The sequence below is a fragment of the Triturus cristatus genome, chromosome 8 (genome assembly GCF_964204655.1).
Source record: "Triturus cristatus chromosome 8, aTriCri1.1, whole genome shotgun sequence".
Lineage (NCBI taxonomy): Eukaryota > Metazoa > Chordata > Amphibia > Caudata > Salamandridae > Triturus > Triturus cristatus.
This window is the reverse complement of record NC_140591.1, coordinates 584,886,627-584,913,209: the sequence shown is the minus strand read 5'-3', so window position 1 is coordinate 584,913,209 and position 26,583 is coordinate 584,886,627. Positions and strand designations below refer to the sequence as shown.

Below are 26,583 nucleotides of genomic sequence, written 5' to 3'. Positions count from 1 at the left end.
AGAGTGTGCGTCGGTGTCTGTGTTTTGTGTACTCGTATGCAGTTTATGAACCTAAGCTGTTTATGCTTGTGTCTGTGTGTGTGTCATGTGCATATGTGAGTATGTATGAATGCCTTGATATATATATATATATATATATATATATAAATATATATATATGTCTGTAATCACGTATGTGCCTGATGTATTGTCTAGCCATGGGTGTAAGCAATGTTGCCAGGTGCATGCACTATAATAAAGCTAGACCTAGTGGTTTTGTCAGTGCTTTCCCCTAGACCCAACAGTGACAGAAGCATAGTTTAATTTAAAAAAAACGGAAAAGTATAGGACCTCAATAAAGTGAATGGGTTAAAACCGCACATTTTTAATCGGCTGTCAATATGTAATATATATTATTTTTCCAACCATAGGCAAATTTCACAGTTGGACAGAAAAAAAGTATTGCACTGAAATTAAACATTTAAATACAAACTGTAACACGTACAAAGAGAATGTGATAAGTAGCTGGAGGATACAAATATGAAATTAATCTTGATTGTTCTCGCAATTGTGAGTGCAAATGTTAATTTTTATTCAGCAAATTGTTTTCTCTGAAGAAATGTTCCCGTGTTGCTTGTCCTTGGATAAACGTTCATCCTGTTTTCTGCTTGAGCTTTTTGTACCAATCAGGAGCTTCTTTATTTGTCTACAAACGCAGAACAGATGAGTTGTGTAAGAAAACAAACAAAAACGTGTATGCATAAACATTGGTATTTTTGTTAAACACTACAAGCTTGTTTAGAATGTAAACACAGTTTTCTGTCAAAATCTAATCGCCGCAAAAAAAAAAAAAAAAAAAACTTGTATTCTGTCCAGGTCACATTTGCGAGTAGAAAAATGGTTCTGAAAGTCTAAGTCAAATATAGTTATGTTTTTCAAAGCACACGGACACATCTCTCCTGTGAGAAGCAGAACAAAAGGTTAGCACATCAATTTAAAAACATACATTTTCAAGTTCGTTTATTTTTTGTTTGTTTATTTATTTATTTTTTAGATGATGAGGTTACCAATATTCTGCATTTCGAGGCAAAGTAAAATGCTGAATGACCGTCTGAGCGCATTTTTTTTTAGCTGTCTTTGAGATTTAGCTTAAAGTGAACATTTCACACTTGGGAACATGAAAAGTAAAGAAAAGAACATGTTACTTACCTTAGGTAAGGCATTTTCTGGTGGATACAGTATCTGCCTGTCGATTCCTCACCTTTTCAATTACCCCTGCGCCAGCATTCCACGGAAATTATTTTCCCAGCTCTCCCACGTTGACGAGGACGTCAAAATAGCACGGCTCCGCTCGCGACTCCGTATGACGTCACCGGAGGTATAATAAGACCTCGTCAGCGTGCTGATGTCGGTTCCACCCATTTTTTCCATGCCCTCAAGGCAAACAGGTGGACAGACAACATAATACAAGTATACACAATATGTACACAAATACATACAGTATATATATTCATAAAAAGGAAAACCAAAAAGTAAAGCATTTCCTAGCAACAAACTGTATGGTGTATAAATGACATATGAAAAATAACAATGTCAAACAGTCAATAGTTTTTCGGTATAAGCAAGTGGACAATGGGGAGGAAGATGGGTGAGTGAGAAAAAAGGGAACTGGCACCAGCATGCCACGAGGTCTCCTTATAGCTCCTGTGACATCACACGGAGTCGCGAGCCGAGCCGTGCAATTGTGACGTCCTCGTCGAGGTGGGAGAGCTAAGAAAATAATTTTCGTGGAATGCTGGGGAAGGGGTAATTCAAAAGGTGAGGAATCCACAGGCAGATGCATCCATCAGAAATACTTCAGCAAAACGTTGCATTGAATTGCCTGTAATTTAAAGTTAGGTTGAGGTATTTTTAAAGCTCGCCTGGATTAATTTTCAATTAGTTTTGTTTTGATTTCTATGTTTGTGACATAAGCCCCTAGACCTCTGGCCAAGTAGGTGGAGCTGCCTTATCCCAACAGCCTAAGCACAGAAACCTCCGCAAAAGAACAGTATAGAGGCAGTAGGCCATATCTCCTTTGCCTTCAAAACTGTTGGGCCCCAGAAGCAACTATTCATAGCAGCCATATTGGCACCGAGCACCAACATTATTGTTTGGGAGGTATTGAATAGCATTATGTCACACAGTTTGTATATAGTGCATGCTTGGCAAGTACCTGGTCTCTTTACCACATGGGTGTAGACATGCCTGGCACTGTGAGTAAGTCTGCTGTGGAATGAGGGTTTTCCCTGTAGATTGCATTTGTGGTTTGGGGGTGGGGGCGGGGATTAGTAATCAAAGATTCCAAACCTGTTTAGACTTGATGTGTGCCTGAGCTGACTCTCCTGGGTGTATCAGAGAATGGGAGCAAATTCTTTGCTAAACTGGAATATGCTGTGGAAGTGTAGAGTGCAGTCTTCTGTTAAAATATATATTGATAGGTTATTTCTATGTCACAAACCTAGCAGCAAGATCGCAAAGAGCTGTTCATGGTTAAAAACAAGCTTAAAGTCAATGTTCAATAGGTGAGGATGCTTAGCTGTGGATGGTCAATGTACCGTAATCTGTTCTTTGAAGAGGGGAGTGTTCACCTAAATTGAAACAACGTTGGGGTGGTCGTGATGGATACAAGGATGTTGTTCCAAATCCTGGGTGCACAGATGGAAAAGACCTGGTGTCTTGTTTTTTTCTTTTTTACACTTCTTAGTCTGTAGTTTGATGGAATCCTGGCTGTGGCTAGGCAGAGAAACACCAGTTATGATGAGTTTGTCTGCAAGGTAAGCGGAGGTGCTGGTCGGGATGGCTTGTTTAAATGATTCCGCTGGTTTTGAAGATAGTGCGGGTGGCAAGGGGAGCCAATGGAGTTCCATGACGATGGGTTGATGTGAACATATTTCATCAGGTCCTGGATGAGGCATGCTGCATCATGTAGGATGGAGTCTCAGAGGCCATAGAGTAGGACATTAACACTATCCAGATGCAACAGTAAGAGGGCTTGAACAGCAGTTCTGAAGTCGCTTTCTGGAAGAAACGGTTTGACTTTCTTTAGAAGAGAGATCTGGTGCCAGGCCGTCTCAGTTTTTCTGGCAATGTGTTCACTGAGGAAGAGGCTGGTGCCTAGGGTGAATCTAAGTGATCTGACATTCAGTGAGAGTTGGTATTTGAATCTGTCAAGGTTCAAGCCATTGAGCCAGGTTTGTATGCATCTTGTTGTTCTAGGCAAATAATAGGAATTCTGTCTTAGTCGGTTTGAGCTTGAGACATGGGATAGACATCCAGGTATGGATGATGTGCAAACAGTGTTTGAAGTGTGGGATGTCTGAAGAAGAGGAAACTTTTAAGTAAAGTTGTGTATCACTGGCAGAGACAGAAGTGGGCTGTGGTCAGACCCGGCTGCTGGGCCTGCAGGAGGGCACTACTGGGCCGGACTCCCGATTCGGTGAGTGAACGGCAGCGGCCCCCGGTGGGATGAAGACTGGGCAAGTGGCGGTGAGCAGAGGCAGGCACGGCCTGAGCTGAGTTGGTGACCCTGGAGACGAGGAGCCCTGGCTGGGGTGTGGGGTTTGGTGTCCAGCGCCCCGCCTGTTACCATACTTAGAAGATGATCCGGCCCTTGGCTAAAGTATAGTTGGGGCAGGACGAGGCGCCCCCTGCTTTGCCCAAACAAGAATGCAGGGCCCTGGTTGGTGTCCTTGTGACGGCGTGGGTGGGGAGGCCCAGGAAGCGACATGCCCTATTCGTGAGACTGGGGCTAGGGGTGCCTGATGGGTCCCAACCGGTGATTACACCCTAACACAGAGTGGGTGGCGCAATCGGGAGTGCACGTGGTGAGGGGGACCCTCAGCGCCTGCGTGATGGGCAACGATAAAGCAGCACACTCCACAGGGGCTAAGAAGATGACACAGTCCACCACACCACGCCACGCCACTCACCACAGCGTATAACAAGACAAATGGGCGATGGGGGAGAGGATGGCAAGAGAGAAGAACCTTCCCGCGCGGAGCTACTGGCGGCCATACATTGATCTAGGAAGGCACTGGAAAATCAAATTGAGACAGTTTTGATTGACGTGAACCTCCTGAGAGCAGACCTATGCAAAGTGGCAGACAAAGTGTCCACAGCCGAAGGAGATATTGTAGAGCTGAAAGGTGAGAAGCTCCTGGAGGCTTCTGGGGGTTACTCTGGTCTGCAACTCAATCAACATGCTCTTCCCCCAGGCCACGTTGTGGCGATAAGTGACATACTGGAAATACATTGCCACTCTCACTGATGGGGAGAGTAGTGTTGTCTAAGATAGTGGTACTGCTGCATTGCTTGTACATGCTGGAAAACTCTTTACGCTCTATTCCTGTGGAAGTATTTAGGCAGTTGAACTCTGTGCTTGTGTCACTGTTCTGGGCGGGACACCCCATCAAGGTGGCCTTGAGTACTCTGACCCGATGGTATGAGGAGGGGGACTGGAAGCCCCTAGGCTGGACTTCTACTATGCAGCTCACTTGCCGGTGGTTGGACAATGGGGACAACTGGGAGAAAAGACTGCTGGTGGGACGTGCCCAATCGGGCAAACTCCCAGTAGCCTTGATGGAGGAAACGGGGGTCCTGGCAGCTATGTGTGGAAAGGATACTGAGACGAGCACCGCTCCATCGAGAACTTCCTATACAGATACTTGCCCTGGTGCGGAAAATTATAGGTCGTTTGTCATTCCAGGAGTTGGGAGGTTAGGGGTTGCGAAGTGTTAGCCGACTTGTATCCAGGAAAACATTCATCACATACGAGCAGGCGTGTGAGGACTTTGAGCTGAGCCTGGGTCACTAACTACACTACGCTGGGCTGTCAGATATAGTTAAGGCGACCTGGCCCGCGTATCCAGCAGACAACTCACACACTGGATATACTGCTCACCTGTGGCTCTGGGCGTAGAATGATCTTTCGCCTACATATTACAATGAGGGCAGACTCGACGGGCCCCCCTCCTAGGGCAAGAGCAGCATGGGACGCTGACATGACAGAGGCCCTGGGAAACAAAGAATGGACAGACGTATGTGTGCTTATTCATACAGTATCCTGTAACGTACGTTTCAAACTGATACATTATAATTTCCTACATCACACTTACATGACCCCAGTGAGGCTACACCGCATTGCCCTGAACCGTTTGGACGCTTGCCCACGGTGTGGTGAGACTGGGGAACATTTCCTGCATTTAGCATGGGGTTGCCCTGGAGTGAATCTATTCTGGACCCAGGTAGTGGGGACTGTGTAGAGAGGCACGGGCTTTCAGTTTAAGGAGTCACCACTGCACTGCTTACTGGGACACATTAAGAAACCCAGGAAGTGCTAGATAGCCCACAAGCTTTAACAGTTGCTGTTGGAGTAAAGTAGGGTTGCCATAACATGGATGTGGCAGCACACAACGGATGTGTGGTATAAGGCCGTGTGTGAGTAGACGCTAGCGGAAGAAGCCCACATGAAATTGAGCCGCAAAGATGATAGACTGGAAGAGGAACTTAGGGAATGGAGGGAGCTGTGCAATGCTTTTATAAACCCTGAACTGGACACAAGTGACCTGCATAAATCAGTTACCAGCAGGGTAACGACTGAGAGGGAGGCTGAGTGAGATGCAAGGGATGAGATATATGCATTTAATCTTACAATGAACTGATCTGCCAAAAGCTGACACGTCCTGCTCATATATGGATACTCTGCTGTGGCCCACCAACTTGTCTATGTCACTTAAAAAGGTATAACTGCGGCAACTTTATTAAAATCATAAATAAATGTTATTTTAAAAAAAGTTGTGTACTGTTGGCATATTGGTGAATCTTGATGCTGTAGTCTGTGATCAGAGCACAAAGTAACTCCATGTAAAAGTTTAAGATGACAGGAGACAGTATGAAACTCTGGTGGGCTCCGCAGGTGATGGGGAACTTTTGTGACCTGGAGGTGCCCATGAGAACAAACTGATGTTGGTTGGAAAGGCAGGAGAACAATCAGTGAAGGACATTGCAGGTGAATCCCATTTGTGACTCAAGGGTGTGTAGGAGGGTGGGAGATTGTTAGAGTTGTTAGCCTTAAGGTTGTCTACCCCCAAATGTTTTACTTTCCTTCTCCATTTTTGCTGGCCTTAGGACATTGCACACTTTGTCACTGCTAACCAGTGCTCAAGTGCACGTGCTAACACCTTAAAATATGGTAACATTGGCTTATATCCAACTGGAATCTTTCATTTACTTGTAAGTCCCTAGTAAAGTGGTACTACATGTGCCCAGGGCCTGCAAATTAAATACTACTAGTGAGGCTGCAGCATTGGTTGTGCCACCCACTTAAGTAGCCTTTTAAACATATCTCAGGCCTGGCATTGCAGCCCGTGTGTGCAGTTTTAAATTGGTATTTCGACCTGGCAAAAAAACCTGTTAAAGCCCCACAACAAGGTCAAAAAAGGAGGACTTATCTACCATCCACGGTACCTCTCCACAATATCAATCTCACAACAAGTACCTGGATGGTATGTCCACTATACCTAAATGTACGTGCAAAGACAAGGGTGTAAAAAATGATTTAGATGATGGAAAAAATATTAATTTATATAGACGAGAACCCTCACTCACCGAGGTGACATGCTTCATCATTGGGTTCCCTCTTGCACAGTGTCCGCAAGGTACACAGTGTGGGCTACAACTCTCCCGCAGGAGAGGAGCGTGAGGTGTTTTATCCTCCAATGTGCATATGAGTGAGGGGCAGAATGCAAAAATAATACAAAAAAGGTGAGTTAAAACTATCTCTACAAGGGACACATTAATTTATTCAGCTTGCCCAAGCGGATAGAGTTAAAAAACAGTATGAGGAATAGGGATATGGATGTTCCCTATTTGACTAGGTCAACATGTTTCTGCCTTACGTGAGTTGAATTCGTAGGCATTCATCAGGACCACAATCATGTCACTCTGCTGTTAATATGCACAAATTATAAATACCATACTTGATTTATATGGAACATCATAGGACCAGCTGCAATCTGGTCTGTAATCTGTAATAGTAAACAGAATACATTCAGTATCATAATATAAAAGATATCACATATGTAAACCACCAACACCCAGTGCATGTGTAAACCAATGTGTCATCCACCTGCATACGTGAGAGTATACCAAAATTATTCACTCTCACCGGTCTCAAAACGATCGTCTACCTCATCCTTTAGGTGGTCCTGTATGCGCGCATCACAGGAACCTAAATGTAGTGATTCCAAATAATTAAAAACACAACTATATAAATATCTAGCATGTATATTGATCTTCATTCTTAAACACATTCACATAGCAGATCTCGAGGCAAATCATCTGTAATATTTAAATAAAACAACCATTGGGCCACGATATTGTATCGCCTTAATATATTGTGATGAGTATATACATGATAGTAGACCAAATAGCAGAATATCACTAATACTGTCAAGTTATGAGGCACTAGTAGGTCGATGTGCGTCTTATTACAATATCATTGGCCGACATCCGTCATAAAAGCCAACTCAGCGGCAATCACCGTCTATGACCTCGACAACTAAACAAACACGGGAGATATACAAGCATAAATCCACCAGAATGCTCCATGATCTATGTAGTGGAGGCATCAAATGTCTACTAATACAATTGTAGATAGAGCAAATACACCGAAGAGGCAAGAAAGAAAATCGCCACCGGCTAACACAAACACGCCAGAAAAGCCTGACGCAGTACCGAGAGGTCCCGACTCTTGCGCGTAAGTTTTAGAATTACCGCTCTTACCTACTTTCCTGTTTGCAATACACAGTGGTATACAGGCCAAAAGGGGGGACGAGAAACCGAAACGTCTCCGCATTTATCGCCATGAGGATTCTGTACACGGAACCCGGAAGTGATGTCACTTTCGGTTCCATTTGTCACGATTCTTCGGACTCAATTGTAGTTCCTATCTAAACATTTCCTTTCTTTAATTTAGGAATAACCACCGTGCCTACAATCTTTTTTCTTTTTAAACCCACATTAGCGCTCCAGTCTATATATCCCCAAATATGTTACAGGGATAACAAATATAAAAAAATGAATCTAATTGTGTCGTAAGACTATTAAAAATTCATCGGAATAGTGGGAATTGTAGATCCTGATCAAAACATGATCAGGAAATCTGATTTCAGCAAAAAATCCAAATTTAAGGACTGTATAGCTCTCTCACATATATAAGGAGGACATGACGAAACCATGTATAAAACCAACATGCAGACTGTGTCTCTGAATCTCTCATCAATAGTATTTGTGATATCTCTGTAACACAGATCCCTGTGTATAATGATGTTAAAGAGAGCACCATGGGATATCCTCATTAAATCCTGTAAGATGGCTTTTCATACGAAACACCCATCTTTGTTCACTCTTAAAGAGGACTCTGTCCAATGGCCCCATGTTAATATCGTATCTGGGCTTGCCAATAATGACCCATGTAAAGTAATCTTCTGTGTGGCCTTTTTCAAGAAAGTGTTTCCTCATCCGTGTATTGTTTTTTTTACACCGAAAAGCACTACGGTGTTCCACCATTCTGTGTTTAACTTTGCAGGTGGTGATCCCAATATATATTAATAAGCAGGGACAGGTGATCATTTATACTACTCCGCTTGTGTTACAGTTGGTATGGGAATTCAATATCCAAGGTGTTTGAAACCCCATATCCAATAGAGCCACACAGATCAGGAGCCACACGGAAAATGTCCTGTCACAGGGGACAGGCCCCACAATGTGCTCTGTCTAGCTGCTGGCTGTATCTGTCAGGGTCTAGTATGGACTAGAAGATCTCTAAGATTACCAATCATTTTAAGGGCAAATACTGGTCTCTCCAAGGTCAATGACCTTGAATTCAAAATGTGCCAAGATTTACAAATGGCTTTTTTGATATTGTCAGTCAAGTCGCTAAAAGTGGTCACACAAACCATTCTTTTACTAACTGGTTTCTCAACAGGCTCCAAGAGCGCTTCTCTGTGGTTATTGCGTGCTCTCTTAGCTGCTCCATGTACTAAATGGGATGGATAATTGCTGGCTAGTAATTCCTCACTCAGATTCTTAGCATGATGTTTATATCTGGTAAGTTCAGTACAATTACGCTGTAATCTCAAAAATTGACCTATCAGCAGATTGGTCAATAACGCACGTGGATGAAAGCTGTGATAGTCGAGTAATGAATTCCTCGCCATAGGCTTTTGGTATAATTCTGTATAGATTTTCCCATTTTTGGGATATAGCCTAAGATCTAAATATGACAATTCTGCAATGCTAGCTTCACCAGTAAACTTCAGATCATTATCAAAGCAATTCAGACAATTGGAGAAAGCATCAAGAGATCTCTGGTCACCTTCCCAGATGACAAGAATGTCGTCTATATAGCGTCTCCAAAGTTTGAGTTGGAGTTGGAACGGATTAGTGCTGGAATAAATATACTTGGCTTCGAAACCATGCATATAAAGATTAGCCATGCTAGGGGCACAGGTGCTGCCCATCGAAGTTCCCGTAGGTTGCCAAAATAGATTGACCTCGAAGCTAAAAAAAAAATTCTTTAAGGGCCAACCTGGCACATCGCATGATAAATACGTTGGGTGTTTGGTCCTCACGTGGATGACACTCAAGCAGATGTTCTATGGTTTCCTGAGTGTCATCCTGCGGAATATTGGTATATAGTGACTCAACATCATATGTCACCATAATGTTAACCATGGTGTCAAAAGGGACAGTCTCAAGTAAAGAAAGGACATGTTTGGTGTCCTGTAGATACGATGGCATATTGGCTACTATTGGTCGAAAAAAATGATCCACAAATCTGGAAAGTGGTTCTAATATAGAACCAATTCCTGACACAATAGGTCTGCCAGGAGGTGGTCTTTGTTCTTTGTGGATTTTGGGAAGACTGTAAAATGCCGACACCTTCGAATTTTTCTGAATCAAAAAACCAGCCTCACTCTTTGTGATGCCTCCGCTACATAGATCATGGAGCATTCTGGTGGATTTATGCTTGTATATCTCCCGTGTTTGTTTAGTTGTTGAGGTCATAGACGGTGATTGGCGCTGAGTTGGCTTTTATGACGGATGTCGGCCAACGCTATTGTAATAAGACGCACATTGACCTACTAGTGCCTCATAACTTGACAGTATTAGTGATATTCTGCTATTTGGTATACTATCATGTATATACTAATCACAATATATTAGGGAGATACAATATCGTGGCCCAATGGTTGTTTTATTTAAATATTACCAATGATTTGCCTCAAGATCTGCTATGTGAATGTGTTTAAGAATGAAGATCAATATACATGCTAGATATTGATAAAGTTGTGTTTTTAATTATATAGAATCACTACATTTAGGTTCCTGTGATGCGCTCATACAGGACCACCTAAAGGATGAGGTAGACGATCATTTTGAGACCGGTGAGAGTGAATAATTTTGGTACACTCTCACGTATGCAGGTGGATGACACATTGGTTTACACATGCACTGGGTGTTGGTGGTTTACATATGTGATATCTTTTATATTATGATACTGAATGTATTCTGTTTACTATTACAGATTACAGACCAGATTGCAGCTGGTCCTATGATGTTCCATATAAATCAAGTATGGTATTTATAATTTGTGCATATTAACAGCAGAGTGACATGATTGTGGTCCTGATGAATGCCTACGAATTCAACTCACGTAAGGCAGAAACATGTTGACCTAGTCAAATAGGGAACATCCATATCCCTATTCCTCATACTGTTTTTTAACTCTATCCGCTTGGGCAAGCTGAATAAATTAATGTGTCCCTTGTAGAGATAGTTTTAACTCACCTTTTTTGTATTATTTTTGCACTCTGCCCCTCACTCATATGCACATTGTAGGATAAAACACCTCACACTCCTCTCCTGCGGGAGAGTTGTAGCCCACACTGTGTACCTTGCGGACACAGTGTGCAAGAGGTAACCCAATGATGAAGCATGTCATCTCGGTGAGTGAGGGTTCTCGTCTTTATAAATAAATATTTTTTCCATCATCTAAATCATTTTTTACACCCTTGTCTTTGGACGTACATTTAGGTATAGTGGACATACCATCCGGTTACTTGTTGTGAGATTGAAAAAAAACCTTTTGCCAGACGCAAACTTCTACACAAACGGCACTACTAGGATAGGCCCTGGGCAGCCCAGAGGAGAGGGTGCAGTGTATTTAAAAGCTAAGACATGTACTCTTAAGTTCTACCTGTCCTAGTAGTGAAAAATCCTTACATTCATTTTTTCACTATTGAAAGGCCTACCTCTAACACAGACTAACATTGGAATTACCTCCTTACATTTAATAAGCTTTAATGTCCAAATGGGAGCAGGTAACCAGTTCATGTCTGGTGTCTTTTGGAATTGTAATGCAAAATCCTAACTTATGGTGAAGTCGTATTTTGAATTACAATTTTGAAAATGAAACTTTTGGAAAGTTGGCATTTTCCTGCCTTAGCTATTTAGTGCTGGTAGCCTGTACCTGAGTCACAAGACTGAGTATATTTGACTATTGAGGTTTGTGTATTCCTCTTAGACAGCAACACACAATAGGGAGCTTAGGTGTGCCTGGATGGGCCATCACTGGAAGGATAGGAGGGAGCTGCTGGGCACAGCCCCACTTATACCAGAATAGGCTATGTTCTGCCTACACACAAAGGGTTGCATACCCCCTGTAGTTGGTTTGGAACCAGGACAGGGAAAGGAGGATCCCTGGAGACTTCAAAGGGAAACCTCTAGAAGTTTTTCCCCACTACAAAGGCACAACTGGGTATAAATAGTGGACCACAGACACCACTTCTTCAGTACTATTCTAGACCTGTGCATACTCTGCCAGGAAGGACTGCTGTGCTGTTGAAAGGACTTCCACTCTGCTGGATTCCTGCCGTGCTGTGCTGACCTGCTGTCCACTTGCCTGGGTGAGGAGGACTAGACATGCATCTCTTGAACCCACAACCCAAGAGAGACTCAAAGGGCTAGTTGGCTGGCTTCCTGACCTGAAGCCTCTGGGACACAACAGGCTTCCAGCAACCTTGCACCTACACCTGACTCTGACATCTGTGAGTCCACCCTGCAAAGTAGGGACAACTGAGTCCTGGACCCTTGAAAGTGGGTATCCTCTGCTGTGTGGAGTAACCCCATGCAGAGGTGACACTTTGCCGCTACTGCATGGATCGGAACTTCCACAAAGACCCACATTGCAACACAGCATATCGCCATATAAGAACCGCTGCTGCACAATGCATCTTCAGTGCAGGCCCTCGCATCAGTCGTCGACATTAGTCTCTACAACAATGCCAGACTCTGCATTGCAACTCCTCTTAACCAAGACATCGCCTCGACTGAGCAACACATCTTTGACACCGGACTTCACATTTCAAGCCCTTATCGATGGGATATTCGCCAAAGACGAAGGTCCTCGCAGCACAGCCTCGCCGCATTTAAGAACCAGCACATCGCTTTGGCTGGCCAAAGCAGATCCTTGCTATGCTCCAGAAACTAGGATTTAAGGTTCTCTGTTAAGCTGGCCTAACTAGGTCCCTGTAGCCAGTCCACGCACCATAATTTGACACCTTTTGGCGCTATTATTACTAAAACATTTTAAATAAAATATCTCAGTTTCTACTGATAGGGTTTAGCTCCACTCAACCAGTAAACCAATTTCTGGTAGAGATCAACTGTGTCAACGGCATCTGAGAGGTCCAACAATATTGAGAGGCAAAGGTCATCTTCATCTGTGATCAAGAGGGCATCATCTGTGATGTGTAAGGTGGCAGTCTCCGTGCCACTGTGACTTCGCTGTCGTAGAAGGGTGGTGTAAGCTACTTCTATCCCTTTCTTCAAACTAAACCATATTCATCTGTGGCAGCCGGTCACCTAAGGTCTCAAATAAAAGACATACAGTATAGGGTGGATTCTGCTGGATTCTGCCTTTCGCATGTGTTAGCGGGTCACTGCACTGATGGTACGGGGTGGTTCAAGTTGTAACTAGACCTGGTGTAGTAGTTAATTGGCTCGGCCTTTAGCTGGCATGTTATTAGAGTGGCCGGATCTTTCCTTTAGATATGGGATTAGGCACTATGTCTAGCTCTGTTAAGAGTACTCAAATGTTCTTTGGGTTCCTAAAATAATATTTTACCTGGCACGGTGGCCCCCAGTTCCAGGCTACCTATACCTATGCTCCCCTCTCTGTTTACAAAAGATCAGTTTCTCATTTTCACATTCCAGCTGAGGTTTGTTTGTTCAGATGTGGTTTATCTGTTTAAGGGTATTCCCTTTTATATCTTCTGATATTTTTCTTCCCGATTCCCTGCTCCCTCTGGAATGGGCCAGTCAGTGATGCTTTATTATGATCTACATTGTGATGCTTGCTGTGTGTAGTGGGGATCAGTCTATTCATTGGTGCAATAGATGCAGTGGTTATTGATATGTAGGATAGTCAGCCATGGGTGGTAGTTGTCTAACACAGGGTAAATAGTCAGTCCTGTGTGACAGAAGCATGGTAAGAATAGCTGGCAACTAGACTACAAAAGTTTAGTTCTAGAATCATGCCTGGGGGTAATGAGTCAACCCTTCAGGAGAGAAAAAAGGTAGGCAAAGATCATTTGCTTAAGGTATCTATTGTACAGTTAGAAATTGACACAATATTAGATGCTCCCTAATTAGCTAGCTTATTGAGGATGTTATACATACTGAAGACCATGAGAGGTAGTTGCTGCCTTCCTATAATCCATGATGCAGGGAACTGAATTCATAGTTTGGTAGATGATGTGGATTACAATAGTCGAGCAAAAGACAGGGATGTGTTGAGGATGCTAAGAAAGGCAATTCAAAGCCAATTGCACCCAAGTAGGTAATGCAAAGCTTACAAAAAAGCAAAAAAGCCATACTACTCTAAACATATTAAAGAGCCAATCACCTTAGGAAAAGGGTCTTCCTTTAGCAAATGATCTAAACCAATTAAACTAAAAAGCAGTCCTTGAGTGAATCAACAACACTGCATGCACCAAAAGACATTTTTTTACTCTAAAATTATGAAAATAGTATAAGCAATTACGAACAGCATTCACACTCGTAACACCACCTTCACAGTCAACATCAAGAATAAAAGCTCCGATGGAAGCCTTGGGCGCCACCAGTCTGCCACTAAAGATTACAGCGTATAATCAAATGGTTGGTCTGTGCATTTAAGGCACAAGCCTAATCCGTGGCATTATATGGATCTAAACAATGGGGCTCCAATAACATGGGTAATTTAAAGCTCCTGAAAACAAATGTCTTAAAAAGCTGCTAGTTACCATCTAATTCACCAATAGGTTCTCTGCTTTTGGATTTGGGGATCTGGGAAATTGCAAAGTTGAGACAGCTATTATACTGATTTCATATATGGAAGAATCCAACTTTGATCTTCTTTTATAAAGCTCTTCGGAAAATATGGATATTACTAGGGCATGTATCTCACCTGCTTTATTTATATCCGATGTATGTTTGAACGACTGGGTATTTCTAATTTCTGGCATTATCCAGATTCAATATATTTCTCATCCATATGCCTTCTAAAACAGTCTTATTGGACTTTTGTCACATGCCTTTCAAGAGGCGGCTTCAAGCAGTGGCCAAATCGAGACCTTATCTATTAAATCTATTGCATCCTTGGATTTTCTTTTTAGATGAGATAGAACCGCAGATGGCTTTACTTATGAAATTTTAGGCTCGTCATTTTACCATTGGCCGCATTTACTTGTAAATGGCTACTGGATATTCCCTACAGCAATCAGAGTTTGCACTGAAACCTTACGGAAGAATATACTTATCATTTTCTACTATTTTGTCTGCCTTGTTATTGACTCAGGTCAAAGTGGATTATCATATACTTATAGAATATGGGTTTTAGAAACTAGTTAATTGCATAGTGTATTCTCAAAACTGGCAATTCAGGCTACTCAGTTTTAGTGACATCTCATTTTATACCCTCCACCGGGAAAATCAGGTCAAACTATTGAACAATTGCTATATGAATAACACCCTATAATGTATTATGCTACAATGATATATTAAATGTAGTTTTTAAATCTGCTTTTTGCTTCTATTTTCTGATATTTATATATTGTAACATATTGGATATCGTGTTTTATTAATTTGGCTGGATGAAATGTATTATATTGAATGTTGCCATCTGTTGCCTTTGTGTTCTCAGCATGTGCACTATATTTTATGGCTATATCCATCCGAAATAAACTCGATTGATACTGATGAACGTAACAAAATATCTGTGACATGCCAAGAAACGTGAACACATTTATCACTAAGAGCCAAGCACAGGGCAGATAAAACATCTCTTCATAACCTTCTTCCTGAAGGAAGTTAAAGACCTAAAGATTCTTAATCAATTAGAACCTCCAAAACCAGACTGACAGCAAGCAGAAATTAAGTAAAAAGACAGCTTAAAGAAATTGCGTTATACCATAATATGTTACAAATCTGACTGAGGTTACTGGCTAATACTAGGAACAATAATCACTCTGTCCAACACAGGGGAAATCCTGCTCATTTCTCCGGATGAGCATAACTGGAAATCTTAATTAATACTCTTGACCTTTTTACAGCGTATAACTTTCAATACAGAAACAAAAACTTAAGAGAATGACTGTATACTTCTGCAATGACGCCTACATGTATACAATAATTTCTCCAAGACCACGATCAAGAAATCTTGAGTGTGCTGGGTCTGTTAGGTTCAAGTTGCATCTTTCTATTTCTAAATGTGCTGTTAGCAAAGTTGATCAAGCATGACAAAAGTATGCTAACGGTATGCAAGTTTAAGTATGGCCGAAGAAGGAACCAGGAAACAAAAAAATCAAATGCTTACATAAGGCATGGTGAATAAAATAGAATTACATATACCCACGCCTGGCTACAACTGAAAGCATGGTAGTAGGCTGGGATAAAGTAATGGACCTCCCTTTCAAATGATAATTAACATTGGCCCTCTGGGCCCTCTCCAACTCCAGCTTAGAATGTTGAATCTGACATCGCCTTTGCACCACAAGTAAATGAAGTGAATACAAACACAAGCTTCCAATTCTCATCATTGATGTAGCTCAATTTTCCTAAAGAACAAGTTACTTACCTTCGATAATGATATATCTGTAAGAAACATTAGTAGTGATAGATTCCTTACCTTAGAATTACCCCCAGGCATCAGACTGGATCCGGAAAGTTTTCGTCAGCAGTACACCTGCGCGTCGGAAGGTGGCGTCGTGCGGCTCCGCGTCCGTCATTGGCGTCGTGGTCACCGAGATGACGTCGAGGCAGCTACTTAGAAGCCGCCCACAAGCGCTGAGGCACCCCCATGATGAAGCATGACACCTCTGGTGTGTGAGGGGAACCGTCCTAAAAAGGGAATTCCCTATTGTGCGTAACAGTACACTTAGCTATCCGCTGAATAACCCCCCCTAGCCAAACTGGACCTGGGAACACCTTTTTTGTGATATTATGAGTGGGAAGCCGGTTCTCTCTGGTCCTTAAATCTCCTCAAGCCCCCCTAGTGTGAGTCACAAGGAATTTATCACTACCTGTTTCTTTCAGATAAACAACCATTACAGAGATCCACCAAAATCTTTGGCAATGGTTCAATATATGTCCGAAAGATCATGCAATATGCACACAGCTGTGCCATGAGGCCATTTTGTTCAACCTTCCAGTTAACTCAGTGGACTTGACACATGTTAGCCTACTGGAGGAGCTCTGTGATAACTTTCTGTCCCACAACCAGCAGAACAAATGCTCGGCTGAACAGAGATAACCCACGCCTCAACTGCACAGGATGACTTACTGCCTGCTCACCATGCTATGGGGACACTGACAATTTGCACAACTTAGTTCAGGTGTCTCCAACCAGTCGTTCGCAAGCTTGTAGACACCTTCAGAGTAGCTCCCAGCCTTGAGTTCATTTTTAAATAAACTCAGGATCACATTTCCTTTCAACTTTCAGTGAAGGATGTGTTTTTTTTTTACATTATCATCACCAGGCTGCAGATAGCAGGGCCTGATAATGAGCAGTGCTCACTTAAATTTATGACCCAGGCTGGGGTACAGAGGTGAGGAATTGACATCCTGAGGTATTTAACTCTTAAATAAAAGATATTGCCAATTCAATATTGAAGCATGATAACAAAATTATGTTTCTGAATGCTTTTAAATGGGAGAAAATTACAATGAAAAGTTACCTTAATGGTTAAGTTAAGTCTTCATTTTAATTTTCCACCATTTCAAAGTGTCGCATTTATAAACAACAGACCTTTTCTCCCAGTGGCCAGTAGACACTATGCCAAATGTACAACTGAAAAATGCAGTAATTTTTTTAAATGGCAGAAATTTAAAGTGAAGAAAAATATTTCTATGAAACATGAAGTCTTAATGTTTTTCTCCACTTTCAATTAAACTAATTAAGTCTTAATGTTTTATGGAGCATTTTTCTTCCCTTTAATTCCTCCCATTAAACACATGCCTGTATTTTTTCAGTTATAAATCTGGCACCGTGTCTACAGGCCACTGGGAGCAAGATGCCTGCTGTGTATAAATGTGACACTTGGAAATGGGAAAAATTGAAATGATGAGTTTTATGGAATCCATATAAATATAACTGTAACACTTCAACTTAATGTTCTCCCATTTCAAAGTGTCATCTTTACACAATGTAGGCATCCTGCTACAGTGTCATATTTATAACTGAAAAATAAAGCCATTATTTTAAGTGGGAGAAATTGAAAACGCTGAAAAATGTTCCATATCATGGACATTTTTGCAGAATATTTTTCTGCACTTAAAGTTTTTCCCATAAAAATAAATGGCTGTATGATTGTGCTATACAGTTAATAGAGCTACATATGGAAAATGGTAAGTCTTGTGCCCCAAGTACATATGAAACAGGTTCTCAGTCACCCTTACACACATATTCCATTCATACGCACACATGTTGTTACATCCCCAAAGACCACGATCCCACTGACACACATGGCAGCCCTGTCAGAGTGCCTCTAGCCAAAGTATTTTTGTTGAAACCATAGTATCTAGCTCTATGGACATTAGGCTTAGTCAATGAAGTTTGGTTTGGGGGTGTCTGATAACAATGCACATGTTGCTTAGCCTCCAGTAGCTCACGTTGATTTTCACCGATCAGAAGTAGCCCTCACTACAGAAAAGGCTGGAGACCCTTGGCTTAGTTTATGTAGTAAGACGCTTGTCTTTTTTATTTTCACCCTGGGAAAGGGGTCTATGAATTTGTTTACTTGACTATGATTTGCCATCTTTAGTGTTTGGTGGGTTAGGACATGTTATAGGTATAAAATGAATGTGTGTTTTATGATACAGGTGCTGTGTCCTTGTACAATATGGCCCGTGTCCTTCAAGGATGCAATGAAGACTGCATAAAATGGAGCATCCCCTCAAAGTTGCTTTGTGGATTTGTGCTTTGCCACACTTTTCCCTCTGAAGTAATACAAAGTCGTGAATAAGGGTGTAGGGAATCTACATCAGGTTTCCTATCAGGTTGAGAAGTGTTCCAGAGAGTGAACTAAAAGAACCATTTGTGATATCTTTGGTTAGTGTACCCGAAGGATACTTAGCAATAAGCTGCCATGAAAATCTATGATGTGCTTCTAGCCCACTCTGCATCTCCGACCATCTGCAGTTTCCCACCAAAGTGCATTGTCTCAGACAGTTTGGAAATTGCAGAGATCTACCTAGGCAAGTCTTAACTTCCTTCACGAGAGTAAACAGTCTCCTGAGTAATAAACAAGCCTATGAAGTGCCACTCTTCTTTGGTCAGTTGCTACGTCTGTACTTAGCCTGGATAGACCACCAGTGGACCCAGTTCTAAAGTAGGCAGGAACCTCACTGCACCACTTCCCATTGAAAGACAGCTTGTCTCATGAGTAAATTGCTACATTACATACCTAGCGTAAAATACAGGACCCATAAACCTTCTTGGATGATGCCGAAATATTAAACTTTTGGTGCACATTGCATCATCACAGACTTATGTAGGAGTGCCAGAAATGTGTACATCTACACTATTTCATGCCCGCATTAAACAATGCAGACCCAATATGGTTTCACCCTTTTGCAAAACTAACACAGCTACTCTATTGTTTACCCAGATCACAGCTATTAGTTTGGTTGCAATTTAAAACTTTGATCTTAGGACTTCACAAATAGCACAGGTGATGCTGGATTAAAAACGATGTATACAACACAATAACAAATGCTTAATACTTATGGAAGAAGTTACTTAACCTTGGTAACCCTCTTTCTGGTGAATATTCCATTTAACCACAGACTCTTCACCTTGGGAATATCCCTAGGCGCCAAACTGGATCCAGAAATTCAAAAAGCAGTGCTCCTGTGTGCCGGCAGAAGGTGCAGTGTGGCTCCGCATTAACCTCGTTCCACTCTGGCAGTGATAAATGGAGTCACATAGTAGTGCCAACCATGCATGCTGATGTCTGTTTCTTTCATAAGATTATCTGCCCATCAATGAATTGTAAGAACCAGTATGCAGATGCCTAAATTCGAACCCTTTTAGATGAAAAAGGAGACTATTTCACAGAATGGGAAGGTGGAAGGGTGGTGAGGAATCTGCAGGTAGATAGAGATGAGTGTTACAGAAGGTAAGTAACTTGTTGTTCTGACGGATACTTTTAACTGCAGATTCCACACCTTAAGAACAGATACTAAAGCGGTACCTTCACAAGGGGTCTGTGAAATGGCTCAGATCAAAAACTTCTGCAGGGCCGAATTGGCAATAAGCCCTTCCCAATGGAACTGGCTGTCAAGGCAGTAGTGTTTCATGTGTGCACTGATGCCCACATAGCGACCAGACATATATCCAGGGCAGACACTCTGTTCGCCAATGCAGTACTAGCAGTCTTAACTCTGGTAGAATGAGCTCTTTGGCCTTCTAGTGGTTGCTTCTTAGCCATTGCATAGCAGATCCTAATACAGAGAACTATCTATCGGGAGATGGTCCGTGTCTGTACTGTCTTGCTCTTCTTTACACCAGAGAACCGCACACAGAGCTAATCATCCACCTAATGTTCCTTGGTACGATCTATGTAAAAGCTCATCTATATCCTCGGGTCCAAGCGATGGAGTTGATGAAGGTGCACAAAGAAGTTCAGAAGAGTGATGGCTTGTCTGACATGAAAAAGCTTCACCATCATCGGTTGGAATACTGCTTGAATTCGTAACACCAGTTTGTCTGGGAAAAGGTGGTAATAGCAGGCTTTATGGAGAGAGCCTGAAGCTCAGTCAATCAGCATGCTAATGTCAAGACAGCTAGAATTACTTTTTTTAAGGTGAGGAGGCACAACGAACAACTGAGCATTGGCTCAATATGTGTACACATGGGGAAAGTGATGACTAAATTCAAGTCACACAGTGGCATCACAAAGGGTTTTGGCAGAAACATATGTTGCAAACCTTTTGGAAAACACACCACACAGGTGATATATACAAGGACACCTGGTCCGGCGAACATAAAGGACCGACAAATAATCTTTAACAGTGCCCACCACAGGTTATTGCGGGGACAAAATCAAAACAAACATCAATACATCAAACAGTTTAGCCTGCATCAGGTCGATCTGCTGGGTACTGCACTAAGTCACAAACTCATCCTAGCATCCAGCATACACCAATTTCGTGGATGGATGCCTGGCTGGCAGGATCAGATCAACATCTTCAGGAGCAAGATCAAAGGAGATAAACTGCTGTCAATCATTCTCCATGCATGGAGGTGTAGATTGCTCAGGCTAGGGAGCAAGGCCCTGCCCTGCTGTGTGAAGGAATATCCTCCGGAAGCAGCAGCCTTATTGGAGGACAGATTCTCAGGCCTTGAGGTTTCGGGTACCACACTCTCCATGCCCAATCCAGAGCCACCATAATGACTTTGGCCTGGTCATTACTGATCAAATTCTGAACTTGGGGAAGGAAAGGCAGTGGTGGGGAGGCTTACAGAAGGTCACTGCATGCAAAATGATTCTGAGGGACAGAGAGTACTAGGAAACTGTAAAGGACAAAAGTGTGGACACTAAGCATTTTTGACAGTGGCTAAGAGAACAAGTCAGGGTCCTCCCAATTGCTGTGCCACCTCTGGAAGGAACTACCATTTGTGATCCACTAGGTGTCAGCAGCTGAGCTAGTCAAACAAGTTACTTACCTTCGGTAATGCCTTATCTGGTAGAGACTCTATCTAGCTACAGTTCCTTACCTTAGAATTATCCCCAGGCGCCAGACTAAATCTGGAAATGTTTCATGAGCAGTACCCCTGCTCACCAGTAGGTGGCGTCGTTCGACTCCATGTGGTGTTGTCCGTGCCAGAAGTGACGTGCGTGTGCCTATATGTGCCACTCCAGTGCACGGACATTGGTTTCTTCACGCGACTTTCCACGCCAGGAGTGTGGAGCCATGAAGAACACTGGTTTGGAAAACTGGGGCCCTGAAAGGGGAATAATCTTGTCCGTAGAAATCTGCTTGTAGAGCAGGGAGGATGGATTGGGCAGTAAGGATTCTGCAACTAGATAGAGTTTCTACCAGATAATGTGTTACTGAAGGTAAGTAACCTGTGCATCTGATAGTGACTTCTAGCCTCAGATCCCCTACCTTAGAATAGCTATCCAAGCAAAACCTCCACGGAGGTAGGGCTGCAAAGCAATTTCACACCAAAAAGTCTTGCAGGGCCGAACAGGCAAAGCGCCCATCCCTACAGAGTTGCCCATGTTGCTGCACTGCAGATGCGCAGGACTGGAACTTAGCGCGCTAACACAGTGGTCGCAGCCTTGGCTCTGGTGGAATGACCACGCAAGACCTCAGGGCTTCTTGGCCAGTGCGTAGCAGATTTTAATTCAGAGCAAGATCCATTGGGAGACGGTTAGCTTCTGCACAGCCTTCCCTTTCTTGACTCCGACATAATCCACTAAGAGTTGGTCGTTCACCCGAAAATCTTTTATGCGGTCAAGGTGGAACGACAACGTACTTTTTGGGTCCAGTCGATGGAGTTGTTCCTCTTCCTTAGAGGGATATGGCGGAGCATGTAAGGTAGGCAGGGTGAACGACTGGCCTATATGAAAGGGAGTGACTACTTTTGGAAAAAAGGAAGCTCTAGCGCAAAGAGCCAGCTTGTCTGAGGAGAGGGTTAGGCATGGAGGCATAGATGATAAGGACTGGAGCTCACTGGCCTTCCAGGCAGATGCTATCACCCTTATCAAGGCTATCTTGATGGTAAGGAGCTTCAGAGGACAGTTATGCAGCAGCTCAAAGGGAGCACACATCAGAAATGTAAGTACAATTCTGAGGTCCCACTGAGGCATGAAAAAGGTTGAAGGTGGAAACGTATGTTGGAGCCCTTTAAAAACGAATTTATGACAGGGGATTTGAAGAGGGATGGATGATCTGGTAACTGCAGGAAGGCTGAGATGGCAGAAAGATAGCCATTTAAGGTGCCCAATGCAGAGCCCTGATGGGTAAGACAAAGCATAAACAGAAGGACCTGAGAAAGGGGAGCTGAAAGAGGGCCAATTTGCTTTTCTGCAGTCTATGCCACAAACATGCCCAAGTGTCATCTTGGTGGAGGGACTCCTGACTGCAAAGATAACATTGCAGACTTCGGTTAACTGTCGCCAGTCAATCTCCACACATGAAGGCGGAGTGTTGACAAGTTCCAAAGGAGAATCCTCCCCTGCTGCTGTGACGGAATATACTCGGGGCAGTGTGATCAGAGGAGTGACGGCTATGCTCAACAGCTCGGAATACCAAACTCTCAGAGCCCAGTCCGAAACCACAAGGATGACTTGGGTCCAGTCGTTCCTGATCTTCTTGAAAACTCTGGGCACAAGTGGTATTGGTGGAAAGGCACACAAGAGGCCAGAGCTCCACTTGAGACAAAAAGCATCTCTCAGTGAGAGGTGCCTTGGAAACTCCAGTGCGCAGAACTGCGGACATTGTGTGTTCTCAGTGGTGGTGAACAGATCTATTCAAGGCTCTCCCCACTGCTGAAAGAGACCTTGCAGCACCTCTGGATGAAGACGCCTTTGTGAGGCATTTTTGGCTGAGTTTGTCAGCTCTGGCATTTAGAGAGCTCACCAAGTGTTAAAATACCAGGGATATACCCGGACATTCCAGCCATGTCCAGCACCTCTTGACAAAGGGTCCACGACCCCACCCCACCCTGCTTGTTGCAGTAGCACATGGCGGTGGTGGTGTCCATGAACACCTGCACTAGCTGTAAATTGATGGAGGGTAGAAAGGCTTTCAAAGCCAGCCGGATCTGGACCATGGTGGAGATTCCCCTGATGCTGTGCACACTAGAACTTCAGATTCCACTGCATAGCTCGCATATGCTAGTGGGCATGTGTCACAGGCAGAAGGCCATGAGGCCCAGCAGCTTCAGAGTCCGTCTCACCAAGACCCAGAACAGAGGCAGAAATGTCAGTATCATAGCCTGAATATCCAGGACATGCCATTTGAGAGGATAAGCCAGAAACTGCACTGTGTCCAGAACAGCTCCGATGAAAGGGAGCATCTGAGAGGGAGTCAGGTGTGACTTCGGCACATTACTAATGAACCCTAGCGAGAGCAGGAGGTTTGCTGTAGTCTGGAGGTGGGAGACGACTGCCTGGGGTGAGCCCACCTTCAACAGCCAGTCATTGAGATAGAGAAAGACTGGTAACCCTGATCTCCACAGATAAGCTGCAACCTACGCCATCACATTGGTGAAAACCCAGGGGGCGCTCATAAAGCCAAAGGGGAGCACAGAAAACTAAGTGCTCGTGTCCCACCATGAACCACAGGTAATGTCGGCAGGCAGGCAGGGCGGGATTGTGGAAATATGCGCCCTGCAAATCCAACACCAGCATCCAGACTCCCGGGTCCAGGGCTGACAGGACTTGAGTGAGTGTGAGCATTTTGAATTTCTCCTTTTTAAGGAAATAATTCTGGTCTGGGTGCAGGTCTAGAATAGGACGAAGTCCTCCATCTTTTTCCAGAAAGCAGCAGGAATGACAACCACTACCTGCTCTAGCATCAGCACCTTCTCTATTGCTTCCTTGGCGAAGTAAGGATAGATGATCATCTATCAGCCTGTCACAAATGGGTGGCATAGGTGGAGAGGTAGTCAAGAATGGGAAGGAGTAGCCCCTTCGGACAATCTGGAAAACCCAGTGGTCTGATGTGATTGACCTCCACTGGTGCAGGTGATGGCATATCCTGCTTCCCACTGGTTGTCCATGATGGTTGGAGGGAAAACTAAAAAGGTTTGGAGGCTGTGACTGCAGAGAGGTGGTGGACTGGTCCAACCTCTGGCTGGCAGTGCTGAGTCTGTCTTGTCTCCGAAGAGGCAGGAGCATGGACATACCCTGAAAAGCCAGTTGTTGTCAGCCAGGCATGGTGCCCTAAGGTCACTGACTAAGAAACCACTCTGCTTGGCGAGTCAGCTGCACCCAGCCCACATCTGATCATAAACTTGACTGCATCTGTCCCGCCTGCCATAGCTTGGAAGGCTATGGTCCGGGCCGCCTCCAGATCCATGGGCATCACCTGCACAACCGAATCCGACAGTGCATGGGAGTAATGACCCAAAAGGCATGTGGTGTTCACAGACCGCAGTGTCAGGCTAGTGGAAGAAAACATTTTCTTGCCTAAGGTGTCTGGCCTCCTGGATTCCCTATCCAGTGGAGTGGTGAGAATGCAGCAGGGTTTACACAGGAAGTGGAGGCTTGCACCACTAACCTCTCCAGGGTAGGGTGTTGCATGAGGAAATCAGGCTCCCCTGCGGCGGGGCAATGGTGGTGGGCAATTGTTCTGTTCACAGGAGCCCCTGTGCTGGGCTCGGAACAGGTCTCAAGCCGGAAGTCCATAAGGACAACATTAAAAGGGAGAAGGAGCTACGAGGTGGTCACTCCTGGCTGAACCACCTATGTCAATACGTTAGTCTTGACAGCCACTGAGGGCAGGCTAGGTCCAGGACCTTGGCCACCCTTCTCACCACCATAGTAAAAGAAACACCCTCCTCTGTTGCCACGGTATGAGGAGAGACCATGCCAGTATCTGGAGAGGTCTCCAGGTGTCTGCCAATTACTCACACCAGTCCACCTTGGGGTCTAAGGCTGGTATTCCTCAGGGTCCAGTGGCCCTTCCTATTCCTCCTCAAGTCCCAGCCCATATGAATAGGGCTCAGTCTCTGGTCTGGAAGGGAAGGATCCAGTCGCCATCTGGCAATGCCCTCCTGCTGCGTGCAGGAGTCGGGGATGAGAATGGTGATGGCGCAAGGAGCGTCTACTTTGGGGCAGGTTGAGGTGAGACAACTGATGCCAGTCCGGATCTATCTGTGGATACAAGGAGTCTGACTGGTGCTGGGGGTAAACAAGCCAGCGAGGAACCAGAAGGGGCCCATCCCGAACCTGCAGGAGTCATAGGAGGGCCAGTGGGGACGGGTCACCCAAATATGAGGTGCATGGACTCATAAAATTCACAGAGTTTGTGGGGGGGGGGCACTCCGGCTCACGGAAACTCAGAGAGGCACAGAGCCAGCCCAGACGCAGGCTTAACTGCGGAGTAAGACCTTGAAGGATGACGCTCCCTCAAATAGTCGGATGGCGTCGACAGATGAGGTGAAGTCGAAGACATCTTCGATTGCTTACTTTTCTTCTTTTTGTGGGGCTTACCCGAATGCTCAAATTACTTTGATTGCGACAAAGATCGATGGCTCCGCAACCAAACCCGGAACCTTCCTCTTGACCAGGATCAAAACCATTGCAGCATCGAGCGGCAAGCAGCTCCCTCAAGGCACTGGAGAGCATGGCATGGCGGTCAACACAGGTATTCGTTTCATGGTCGCACTCCAGGTACCAGAGGCAAACAACATGCAGGTTTGTCACCAACATCTGCAGATGACTGGCGAAGCAATGCTGGAAGTCAGCTTTCCTAGTGGACATCCCTGCCACACCTTAGGAGTCCAGGAGACAGATCTAAAAACACATTGACAAAAAGTGAGAAAAAGGTCAGTCAAAGAATTACACAGGGTAACTCCCTCTGGATCTGTGCTGACTGGCACAAAAAGAAAAGAACTCACATCAGTGCGCTAGGGTAGAGGCTTTATAGGCACCACGCACATCACTTCTAGTGCGGATGGCGCCGGCGATGCCACATGGAGCCTACCAGCGCCTCCTACCAGCGGCCAGGGGTGTAGGTCATGAAATATTACCAGATCCAGTCTGATGCCTAGGGATAATTCTAAAGTAAGGAATCCGTGGCTAAAAGTCTCTATCATATCGCCCTGGCAGCTTAAGATCCCACCAGGGGTTTTACGGCCAGGGAAACACCGTGACTGATCAGCCAGCTACAGAGCCTCCTAGCAAAGTACCCAAACCTCACCCTGCACATGGCAGTGTTTTTGTCCGTGAGACTTTGAACCAGCTTGCCCATGATGGTCCAAAGGAAGGCCTTCAATACTAC

The 26,583-nt window shown here is 44.1% G+C and overlaps 1 protein-coding gene across 2 annotated transcripts in view; it reads right to left on the bottom strand.

Moving 5' to 3' along the window:
* Positions 1-336: 336 nt before the first annotated feature.
* PIBF1 (progesterone immunomodulatory binding factor 1) overlaps positions 337-26,583 on the bottom strand; it is an 848,309-nt gene continuing 822,062 nt past the window's right edge. The window contains exon 18 of one of the 2 annotated variants that reach the window (XM_085622002.1): positions 337-685. In XM_085622002.1, the coding sequence (XP_085478128.1) occupies positions 632-685 (54 nt within the window). In that variant the 3' untranslated portion in view covers positions 337-631. Of the gene's footprint in view, positions 686-4,921; positions 5,034-26,583 lie in introns of those variants that run through there. The other variant, XM_085622001.1, reaches the window with a different exon arrangement.